Below are 11,793 nucleotides of genomic sequence, written 5' to 3' on the forward strand. Positions count from 1 at the left end.
AGCAGGTGAACTCTCCAGAAACTTACCACAAGCCATCAAAGACAATTTATGAGCAGCTGCTCCGGCTGCACTCTACATGAATGCATGAAAATCCACGATAAAATCATCAATCTTTCATGATCAGATCAATAACCGGAGCAGGGAGAGGCCATCTCCGGAGGACATTAGATGCTTCAGTCCAAAAAAGATTCCCCATCTGCAGACAGGATCCTTAGAGATATGTCAGTCATAACCCAACTCGGGCAAAGCAGATATGATGAGGCCCTCCGATGGACTTGTGGTTATGAAACAGCCTGTAGATGATAAAACAGCCTCTTGGGTGTTGCAACTAAGAGGCTCTGCGGCCAAACTCCACAGGCTTTACTAGCGTTAGGAGCCCAAGCTTGTCAGAACTGATCCGGTTCATGCAGATGAGGACGTATCCTGATTCCCCACGGTGCTTAAGGATGGGCATGTGTGCCCTATATATATGTTCTAGCACATGTCTTTACATGTAATGAACACAGCGTGTTGATATAACAGCTCTCGGCACAACTGGGGCATGTACGCAGCAAACAGGAACGATGAAAGTCATTTCTGCTATTCTCGCAATGCATAAACCATTTTGAACTCCGAGACTATCAACAAAATCAAAGCAAGGGGGGGGTGCAAACAGGCTTGTCAAACAGCGCTTGATGGAGAAATTAATTCTTTCTTTGCATATCTGAGCCTTACACCTCCTTCATCAATCCTTCAACCCTCCATCTGACAAATCCAATTAGCATGACATGAGCGCTCTGTATACACACCACATCCAGGATCTTGGCAGGGGATGGCTAGGACGGGCACCAGGGAATTGGGCCAGACAGACATGGAGGCCTGGCATGGAGGGTCTCCACTCGGCCTGTAACCTAGCTCCAGCTGGAAGACCCAGTTCCTTGACAGGTTGGCAGTGATAACCGCTCCCCTACCCTCTGGTCTGTCTCTGCTTCTCATCTGTCTTCCAGTACCAGCCCTCTCTTTTCACATGCCACTTCATTTTCCTTCCTTCCTCTACAGGCTTTGACCCTTTCACTCGCAGCCATCTGATATTGCCACCTTCAGCTCAAATTGAATCTATTTTGTGTTAATTTTTTTTGGCTAAAGGACAGATTTTCTCATGGTGACGCCATGAAATTGGTCCACTTTTTACTCTCCTAATCAAGGCATTATGACTACTGTAGATACCCGCAGTTTTGCATGAACTGACGTCTTGAACATAATTTACCACATCCACAATTGAAGAGCTACATTTATACACGTTTGATTGTTAGATTATAATTCTTCGGCGGAAAGACATCATAAACGTTTGGCTAGCGCAAACATCAGAGGAGATCATTTTTTGTGGGGAGAAAACAAGCTGTTGTGACCTAAAACACTTAACCAAATTGTAGTTTGGAAGCTAAACGAGCATCTTCTACCCCGTTGTGGGCACCGACTTTAAATCACCAAGCACAATCACAGAGTTCATCTGACAGATAAAACGAAGCTCCAAACTTTTTTCCCGGAGCTGCACAGAGGAAACATCGTTTGGAGGTGTCTGGCAAGCTGTCAGCTTGTGCAGTCTCCTGGCCCATGCCGGTGTGCAGATTTGCATTCGGCTCAAAGGAGGCCTGAAACATCAAAGCCTCTTTGAAGCACCACTTGATGCTGCACAATGGGACAGGTGAAGTAAAACAATGCAACACAGCATTGCTCTGAACTACTGTACCCAGAATGCACCACAGTTCCGAAAATAAAAGTGGGACACATCAATGCCATTGTAGAGACAACAAACCCTGATGATGCGCTTTAACAAAAGTAGAACAAAGGTTACTTTTCTACGCCGTTTCTCTCAGAAAACTCTGATATTTTTGTATTTCCGCTCTGAGGACTTTTGTATAATATCTGTAAACACTGGAGACAGATGACTGTGACAGTCAAAGCAAGGACTTTGAATAAAATATGACAGGCTAAATAAAGAGCTGCAGGAATCTGTAGCATATAATTCTAAAACTGACATGCAATTACTGCCAGAACAGTTTCTGACAGCCACTGGGAAAGACTGCTTTACTCATATCTACCGTAAAGAATCAGCACTTTTCTTGTCACACACAACAAGTTTATTGGACAAAGTGTTGCATATCCAATCGCTGCAAAGTTTCCAACATCATTTGAGTTTTCAGTTGAAACTCATGGCACGTATATTTTAATCATTTGCCTTCCAGATTGTAATAAGTCTGAACCTGAGACTCCAGCTTTCAATCAGCTGACGGTTTATAGAAAAATGTGGCCACAGATGTACTATCCTATTACTTAGATATAAAAGCGACGATTTTAGTCCAAAGACACTTTTGATAAGCGCATTCTTTACATTCAGTATTTCTAATAAGCTGCTGTGATATTATGATATATTTTGTCTTGCAGACGTTTCAAATGGAACTCCTTATCTGTGCTTCACAAAACTGAATGAACTCTACATATGCATGTATAACAAGACATTGCAGACTGTTTCCTGACACTGTTAATGCCACATGATGCTCAGGGCAGCAGCCCACGGCCAGGCCACGCCTCACAACGCTCTCGTTCATTCCGTGGTCACATCCTGCCATCACATTCGCACAAAGACACACCACTCATACGTGCACACATATTGTCCGATTGTCCGTGCTGCCTAGGAGCGGCCCCTGAATGCCCAGTCCAGTCTAATAGCTACTCAAAAATACCCACAACAAACACGGGGTGATCTCAGTTCTTGTCAAATATGACCATGCCACAGATGCCTGCTGGGCGCTGTTGTTGACTTGAAAGGTTTGCGTGTATGAAAGCGACAATAGAGGCCCAGATTGCCTTTGTTCGGACCATATCCTCCGAGGCTAATGTTGTAAACAATGGCTCATGTTCTAAAAATTCAGCCACTGATTGACCTTGAAAAGAAAAGCCAAGTTAGGACGCAGGAAAAAGACTCAGTCAAACACGTGCAACTCGGAGCTGCTGCTGCTGTTTATATTAAGGGATGGAGTTGCACTGCAGGCAGATGAAGAGGAGCTGACTAAGGTATATGAACACTAAACACTAGGTGAATAAACTTTGTATAAACTTTGCAGCCTCTCCATAAATCAAGGCCTGACAGTGAAAAGATATTCAGAAGCAACATTTCATCATTCATATTCAAGCTGATGTTGACTTTGCGGGCCTGAACTCCTTATCCTCCCACTAATGTGGCTTTGGCTGCAGAATCATCACAAACTATACCCGCGCAGGTTGTCAAAGATACGGCGCTTTGAGCTTTCATGAGCATCACTCACCAGATCTGTAAGCAAACACACAAACACCCTCTCTGTCTGTCTCTACCTCTTTCCCTCTGTCTCACGCTTGCTCTCCCAGAATCTAATACTCTCCGCTGGGGCTCTCATGTAGAAAACCATTCTGCATTTCATAGCAATCAAACCAGGCTCCTGAGCAATTACTTCTGATCGCAGACCAGTTGGCCTGGACTCTGTTTATCCGCGTTCGCATGGGAATTCATCGGGCAAAACTCAGACAGCTGAGAGGGAGGGCATTTCTTTTTCATGTGCAATGCGCCACTGCCAGCATATATGCCTCCCCGAAGACGTCTTCACGATGGCTCAATGCTCATTTTAATTAACACATAAGCCTGTTGATGTTAATTAAAAAGCGGACAGGAAAAGATCACACGGAGGGGAGCGCTGTGTATCTGAACGCACCGAAAAGATGCAGCGGCAGAGCTTGGCACTTATTCAGATGAGATTTCCTGTAGTCCTCTTAAAACATATGCATTACAAGTGGGCACATCAAACCAAGTGTATCAAACACATTTTTGATGTTCGCTATTTTGGGGGGAACATGCAGATTTGCTGAAATCTGAGAAATGGGTTAAAAGCAGAGAAACTGCTATTAGAAGTTTTAACAAGGGTGGCAGTAACAGGGGCAATATCTGCACACGGTGCGGCGTAGGCGTCTGTCTGTGCTGTCACGTATGTCAGTTGTGGTACTACTTACTTCATGGGCTTGAACAGCGCTTGTCCATAGTTCTGGAAAGTCATGATCAACTTCAGCTGGGTGCCTCCTGATTTCATGGCTGGGAGGAAAACAATCAAGATGTTAGATCTGAAGCATAAACACACACACACACACACACACAGATAAACATAAACACACCAAAATAAACTGGCACACATGCACAGCTGTTTCATTTGCCAATTTGGAGAAGGCAATTTTCCATGAATGCATAACAGAGCTATCACATCTGCTGACCAATTTGCCAGACACCATACAATCAAAGTGCAATTGTGGCAGTTAGGAGCAGGATGTGACTGAGAGCAAGAAGTGGCATGAAAAGCATCTGCTACTGTAGTTGTGGGTTTGATGGAGGGCTGAACAGGGAAATGGACAATTTGTCAGAGTGACTATGTGTTCTTGCAGCTGCTTGTGTCTTTAGAGAGACACACAAAAAACGCACTTCTTCACATAAATACAGCAGCGTATTATTATAGTGCAATTACTCTGTTGATGAAGGAATAAACTGACCCCGTGTGTCTCCATCCATGTGCATATATGTGCACATGCTGCACAACAGACCTGATTCTGACCAGATGTTTCTCTGTAAGCCCCCACGGATCACACACATCGTCAGTCACCGCTCGTACATGATAGACTCTCCACAGCCACGTCTCCTCTCGCTCCCTCCGAGCTGACCTCCTGCACCCTGGGAGGGGAGCCAGGGCACATGTCTCTGACTATCAGTCATGTCCACGGTGTCTCCCACAGGCTGATGGAGACTCGCTGTGAGCTTCCTGCCCGCCTCCTACTCAAACAAAGGGACCGCCAGGCCTGTCTAAATGCCTTGTGTTTCTGTCATAATGGACAGGCTTTCGGGGGATTTGCACATTTATTACAGCGCATTAACTTGAGCATATTATACAACACAGTGCTTCTGCCTAACCCCAATATCAACCTAAGCCCCCTGTAGTGGACCCACTTACTGACTGGCTTGCTGGCTGAGTAGCCGGCTGCACTCTACCTCCTGCCCAGAACTATCTTTTGTGTTTATTGACTCTCTTGCTGTGTCTCTCAGTTTCTTCCTCTCTCTTGTTTGCACAAGTCATCCTTTTATTCTCTCTCTGTTATGCTCCGTCTGTCTCACTCACTTGTTGTCTTACTCACCGCTGGCAAGCCTCCCCATTTACCGTGACTCATTTTCAAAAGCTTTTTGTATTTTACATCCACTGTTGCACAAAGTACAACCCACATAACCTCCGGTCAGCGTCGTCTCATTTACGACGGAGGATGGATGTTGAGTGAAGCCAAAGAATACCCTGATTTTGTGGCATTAAGCCTAAACATGTGCCAGATTTGCTGCAGCCAGGTCAAGTGGATGGTGCCCCCGGGGTAATCTTTAAACTTGGTACAGCTATACAACGAGCCTAAAACCTTTAAGAGATTGCGAATGACAGAACTATGTTTTACTGCTGTGACCTTGAACCCATAAGCCACAATCCTTCAGGGACTGACCCCAATTCTCTGCCCGGTGCTGGACGTGTATAAAAAAATTGTTTCTAATTGAAAGCTACAAAAGGTAATCCCTTGTGAAGCCTCCCGGGCAAAAGCTCAGCTGATTGTTTCTCTGGATTGTATCTGTGCTGACATGCAATCAGACATGACTTGAACTTCAACGAGACATTCTTTTGATTCTCCTAAAGGCCATCTGCCTCACTATCTGTGTGCGAATGTATGTGTCTCGGCGGATCTAACCATCCATCTCCCGCTCTCATTTCTCCAAGCATCCACAAACGAATCAATGCCCCTGCGTCCTTTCTAAACCTTTGAGTTCTCTGGTCTCTCAGAAGGCTCCGGGCCTCACCCACCACCACCGTCTGATCCCCCTTCCCATCTCCGTGCCGTGATGATAAATCCAGCCTGCTCTCACCTGTGCCACCGCACGCTACCGTGCGTATGATTTATGAGTCCGGCTGAAGACTGAACAAAAGGCCACAGAGAGACAGACGCAGAGGAGGGGAAGCGAGGGGAGCTCGATTGCGCAGAAAACGCTGAACAGGGAAACTTTCTAATGCCGTCTCTGTTTTGCAATTTTAGTGAGACAGATAAGTGGTAAGTGTATGCACCAATTACGGGGCACAAAAGCTTGTAATGCATTCTTCCAGACACACACACACACACACACACACACAAACACACACTGGGTTTTCTATTCAGCAGACAGACTGTTTTTATAGGTGTGTCTGGGCACAGATTGATGGTTTATATATTATAAACACAGGGGACAAAAAAACGCACACAAACTGCTAAAGTGTAGGCTGGGATGTGTAGCATGAATGATTGTGAGCTGCCTGTGAGAGATGGAGGCACTAATAACAATGACACAGTGGAGACAGCGTCAATAACAAGTACAATGACTCTTTTTTGAGCACACAAAGGCACAGCGATAACGGCGGCAGAGGATATTTTGGTATTCACTGTCCAGTTTGAATTCAATCCAAATAATTTGCTTCATATTGTGGTCGTGATTATTTTTCACAGTTATTTGTCTCACGTATTTTTGCACGGAGACGACATCTCCTTCACAAAGGAGATTGGGCCAAGATGGCATCAGTATGATGAGATGTTGGAAAAACTACAACAAAGCACATTAATAGTGTATCATTTACAGTGAAAACATTGGAGGAAAACACAAATCAGTCTTCGAGCAGGCCCGTCTTTGACAAAGAGCAGTGAGTTTTTCGTGTTTCAAATGGCACTTTTGCACCTTGGCATATTTTTAATTTTCTCGCTTTTCAGAACAGAAAGTCTCCCAGCAGCATCTGCGTTGTGACGTCTTGATGCTCAAGTTCACTTTTATTTTGCGCAGAATGTGCACTTCATCCACTTTAAAAGCAAAGTGTCTCCAAATGGCAGTAATGGATGTTTTTGAATGCAAGCAATTTTTTACATTTCTCGCCATTAAGTTTGCCTAAAGACATTTAGCAGCTATGTGAAATATTTTAGCCATAATTTTTCTTTTCTACCCATCTGTCATCCATCCCTCCTTCCTTTCAGTCTTCTAACACCGTGCAGGCTCTCCATCGAGGCCGCGATTGGTCAGGTGAAATTAAGTGCTTCATATCCTGCATTGGATTATTAATGATTTGGCCGTATAGCAGCTGCAAAACACACATGCTAGCCAACACGCTGGCTAAAACACATGCACTTTCTAACACCGACACACCCACATCATTTGATAAAGATAGATTGCTAGAATCTATATCAAGCTCTCAAGAGAAAAGGCAGCTGAGCACAGATTTCGAAACTTGCATGCATAAGCAGAAATACAGATAGGGGGCCAGATGTGTGTGTGTGTGTGTGTGTGTGTGTGTGTGTGTGTGTGTGTGTGTGTGTGTGTGTGTGTGTGTGTGTGTGTGTGTGATTCTGGCCTCCTTCTCACACGTCCACACACAGTCATACTGTATAAACAGGAACGCACATATTATGATTCATTGTATACTCATACAGGTCAGCTGCACATAAGTCACTCTGTGGTTCAACCAGTTTGGGTTTCTGAAGGCTGATACTGCTCCCAATACTTTTTTATGTTTTAATAAAACACTTTTTGTTGCATTTCCAAGCAGAATTTTACTCTTTCCCCGGGTGGAAAAGCCTCTGAAGTTGCAATGTATCACACAATAGAGACATCTATCACTGTGATGACAATATTTTTAGGTAGGCCGCCAGTTCTTTAAGCTAGTTTGACCATCAGTTAACTCTTCTGTGAATAAAAACGAAACAAAAACAAAATTTCTTCTTAAGTTTCCATCATGTCGGTGGTGGGCAACATGAGGCAAAGACAAATGATCAATATTGGCCCAGTAATTACACACTGACAGTACATAACAGCAACTCCTTCACTTCACACATGGTAACACAGCTGTCCCTGACTGACTCACCCACGCTGGTGACCCTCTGTGAGGCCAGGTCCTTCAGCAGGGCGTCCAGCACAGGACTGTGTCTGGAGTACAGCTCGTAGCGGTTGATGCCGATGTGGAAACGCAACCAGTTGGGGTAAGACTCTTCCGTCACCTCTCCCGTTGGAGAGAACTCCTCCTCCTCCTCGTTCCCCTCTTCATTGTGCCTGGAAAATGGGGAAGGAGAAGGGGCTTAAAAAGGAGTTGTGGTGCAAGCAGATTCCTGTTAAGATAATTTTGAGTGTATGCAATTGATGATTACAGCGTTTTAATTGAGCTGTATCAGACAAATTGTTGCTGCGGGAATAGGCACAGACGGCTTCATTCTTATAGCATATGGATTTGTTACTGTTATGAGGTTAAAATGCTGTTTTATTACCCAAGATCATTTAAAAAACTACAACAAGATGGTAACTGATAACTTGCATGCCTAAAAAGGTAAGATGGCATGACAAAAGGAGAGACGGGTGGATGCAGCAGATGGACACTATACTGCAGGCAGAAAACTGGATGGATGGATGGAAGGACTTAACTGCTGGTTGATTAAATAGATAGATAGATAGATAGATAGATAGATATCCGCACGGGGGGTGGATGTCTCATAATTTGTAGGTCTGCAGGTACATTAATATGAACTGGGTGAAAACTGGGACAGCATTAGAAAGCATGAGAGCTAATTGAATTCATTTGCTTCATTGTAGATAACAAATTACTTATAATACTTTCTATTTATTACTGGTCCCTTGCTTGCATCCCATCAACAGTCAGATGTTTAAAGCAGCCTCACAGTCCCACTTGTAACCCTTTAAGTTGAATAAATTCCCACCAGCTTACCATCCTTGGTTCCCTGTTGCTCTGGGATAAAACCTGATGTCAGTGTTGACGTTAAACAAAGTGTCATCGTCCGTGAGAGGAGGAAGGTCGACCTTGTATAAAGGATGCCCAAACAGAGCGGACAGTCGCGAGACACCGTGGGCTGGGACGGTCCGACCCCCGCTCGCGTCACCGATGAGCGGCTTGTGGTCCTCCGCCTTCCCCGCCGACGGCTTCGTCCGCCTGAAGGACTCCGCTCTGTCCGCGGCCGCTGTGATCTTTTCCAGGGAGTGCGACGTGAGGTTGGAGCTCGGCTCGTTGCTGAAATCCTGCAGGATTCTCAGCGTGTGCTTGTTAGGCCAGCCCGCTTCAGCCGCCGACCTGGCGCGCTGCTTACCCCAGCCCTGCGACTCCCCGCCCGGGTGGTGAGCGCACTGACAGCCGCCGTCCCCGCTGTCCGCTCCCGCCGCTCGCTTCTCGAGTTTCGGCAACAAGTCTATCATGATGTGCATGGTGCACGCCACCAAAAACACCATGAGTATCAACACTCTAAATTTACGAAACAATATCATTTTGATCATCTCTTTTTTTTCGTCTTGACAGAGGGTAAGCTTCAAGCGCAGCGCACCTCACGGCACCGACATTGATGTCCAACAGTGTTATGCGATGACAAAGCAGCGATGTTGGTTTGAAGATTTACTGTGATCACTGCACACATAATGCGCGTCAGCCTATGTCAACAACTCCATCATGTACTCAGCCTTTATTTTATGTTTTTTAACAATAGTCCCAATTCTTCCTTCCCAGGCAGGTGGACGGACCGAGTCATTGTGAGCGCTGGATACTTCACTGGCAGCGGCTCAAGAAGTGCTCTTCATTCATTGCCAGGTCGAACAGGATACAGTGTCAGGAGGACGGACCACTAAATAAATCGTTAAGAAGAGGTAACAGGAGGGAGGGGAGGGCAGGGGGTGTCCTGTAAAAAGCACCGATGTTCTTCCTCAAATCTGCTTCCTTGTGTCGCTGCCAGCACGGAGTGAGATGTCAAAATAAGTCATAACTGTCTTCTGGGGGGGAGAAAAAGTAGCAGGAAAGATTGATATAGTCCACGCACACAGCCTTCCTAGTGTTTAGGATGAAGTGAGAACTGCAATTTCAAAAGCCAAAAAAAGTGAAAAATCCGCTGAATAACAGGTGATCCGCTGAGATGCTTGGATGCGGTCCCGCTCCTCCGCCGCTGCAAGCCCTCGCTGAAGTCAAATCAGAGGCTGGCGGGCAGGTGCAGGGATCCTGTTGTCATTTGTCCCCTTAACGCTGCCTTGTCTTCCTTCCAAGTGTTCATCCAGGGTGGGTGTGTTAAATATTATGATCCAAGCCCTCTGAGCCCAGCCTCGGTGGCGTCATGAGGGAAGAGATTGGCTGCGTCCGCACATACAAGTAACACTGGTGACATGAAAGGCGAGCTTCAGGGAGGGAAAGCTGTGGACTGAAGCCCTTTGAGGCTGCAACTCCTCTCTCCGCAGCCAGAGGGCGTTGAGTCAACCTGAAACAGTGGGGTGGCTGTAAGATATACAGTATGATCTGAAGAACAACGTATATCATTCTTCAAAGTGCGCAATGAGACAGTGGTTCTGAAAGTGGGCTCTGGAGGGTCTGATGGGTCTGTGAGGGGCCACCAGCCAAACGAGGAATCACTGATATTCACTGTTGCATTTATGAGAGGCTAACAGAAGACTGTTACTCTTCAGTGTTGACAGAAACAAGCTATTATGTTGGAACCAGGCACAAAAGATCCTCTTTTGAAGGACACTCCACAGGAAACTTCTTTTAAAGCAGTTGGCTATTGATTAGTCTAGTAATCTTTCTTTCTTTTCTTTTTTTTTTTTTTTTATTAATTGGACATTTGTTCAACACCTATAATGACTGAAAATGGTGAAAAATGCCTTTCGCAATTTCCATTAAATGTCCCAAGCCCCGATGTATTCAATTTAAAATGATAGAACACAGAGAAAAGCAGCTGAAGTCAGAAAGTGTTTGACATTTTAACGAAACAAAGGATCATTAATGGTAAATGGAGTGTATTTATATAGTGTTTTTCTAGTCTTAACGACCACTCAAAGCGCTTTTACAACACAAGTCAAACACAGATGACACGGCATCAAGAGCAATTTGGAGTTCAGTATCCCGCCCAAGGATACTTTGACATGTAGACTGCAGGGGCCCGGGATCGAACCACCGACCGCCTCCCTCCAGAGCCAGAGCTGCCCCAGTTGATGAGGCAAAACATTCTGTCAATCAATACAGTTGTCAGTTTATTTTATTTCTAGATGAATTAGTCAGTTATTTCTCCACCAGGTGTGTGTCTGTTACACAAGACTACAATACAGAAATAGATTAAACATTCAGAAGTGTCTGGCGTGAATGCAGTTATTGAGAATATTCCAAAGTCAAGCATAAATAAAACAGAAATGCGGTAACTTTTGAATCCTTTTTGACACATACTCAATCGAAAACAGACAAAGGCGATATATTTAATGTTTAAAGCTCATCAACTTCATTGATTTGTGTAAATATATGTCCTTATTCTGAATTTGATGCCAGCTACATGCTTCAAACAAAGAGCAGCTAAAGACTGGGAGAGCTGTGGAAGGCTCCAAAAACACCTGTTAGGAACATTCCACAGGTAAACAGGTTCATTGGTAACAGGGTTATATTCACGGGATATTGTTGTCTTTTAGCTCTGGTTTGGTCTCCACCAGCTCCCATAGAAAACATCTGGGTTTTTAGCTTGCTCTGTATATAGATGCTGGGCAAATATCACCAGGTACACTTTGTGCAGTTGGCTTGTCTGTACTTGTTTGCTTTAAATGGCTGTTGACAGTTTTATATGGGGAGTTGATGAGAGCCAATAAAACATATATAAGTTCTGTTGTTTGTGAAACCTGTTAATTCTGCGTGGGTTTGGCACTGAAGTGATTCCGTGTTAAGAATATGTTAAAACGTA

The 11,793-nt window shown here is 44.8% G+C and overlaps 1 protein-coding gene across 1 annotated transcript in view; it reads right to left on the reverse strand.

The window, feature by feature from the left end:
• Nucleotides 1-10,277, reverse strand: part of fam20ca (FAM20C golgi associated secretory pathway kinase a) — a 36,937-nt gene extending 26,660 nt beyond the window's left edge. The window contains exons 1-3 of the mRNA XM_076752468.1: nt 8,811-10,277; nt 7,959-8,143; nt 4,021-4,099 (exon numbers count right to left, since the gene is read on the reverse strand). Of these exons, the coding sequence (XP_076608583.1) occupies nt 4,021-4,099; nt 7,959-8,143; nt 8,811-9,370 (824 nt within the window). The 5' untranslated portion in view covers nt 9,371-10,277. The remainder of the gene's footprint in view (nt 1-4,020; nt 4,100-7,958; nt 8,144-8,810) is intronic.
• Nucleotides 10,278-11,793: the final 1,516 nt, after the last annotated feature.

Source organism: Chaetodon auriga, chromosome 16, assembly GCF_051107435.1.
Source record: "Chaetodon auriga isolate fChaAug3 chromosome 16, fChaAug3.hap1, whole genome shotgun sequence".
NCBI lineage: Eukaryota > Metazoa > Chordata > Actinopteri > Chaetodontiformes > Chaetodontidae > Chaetodon > Chaetodon auriga.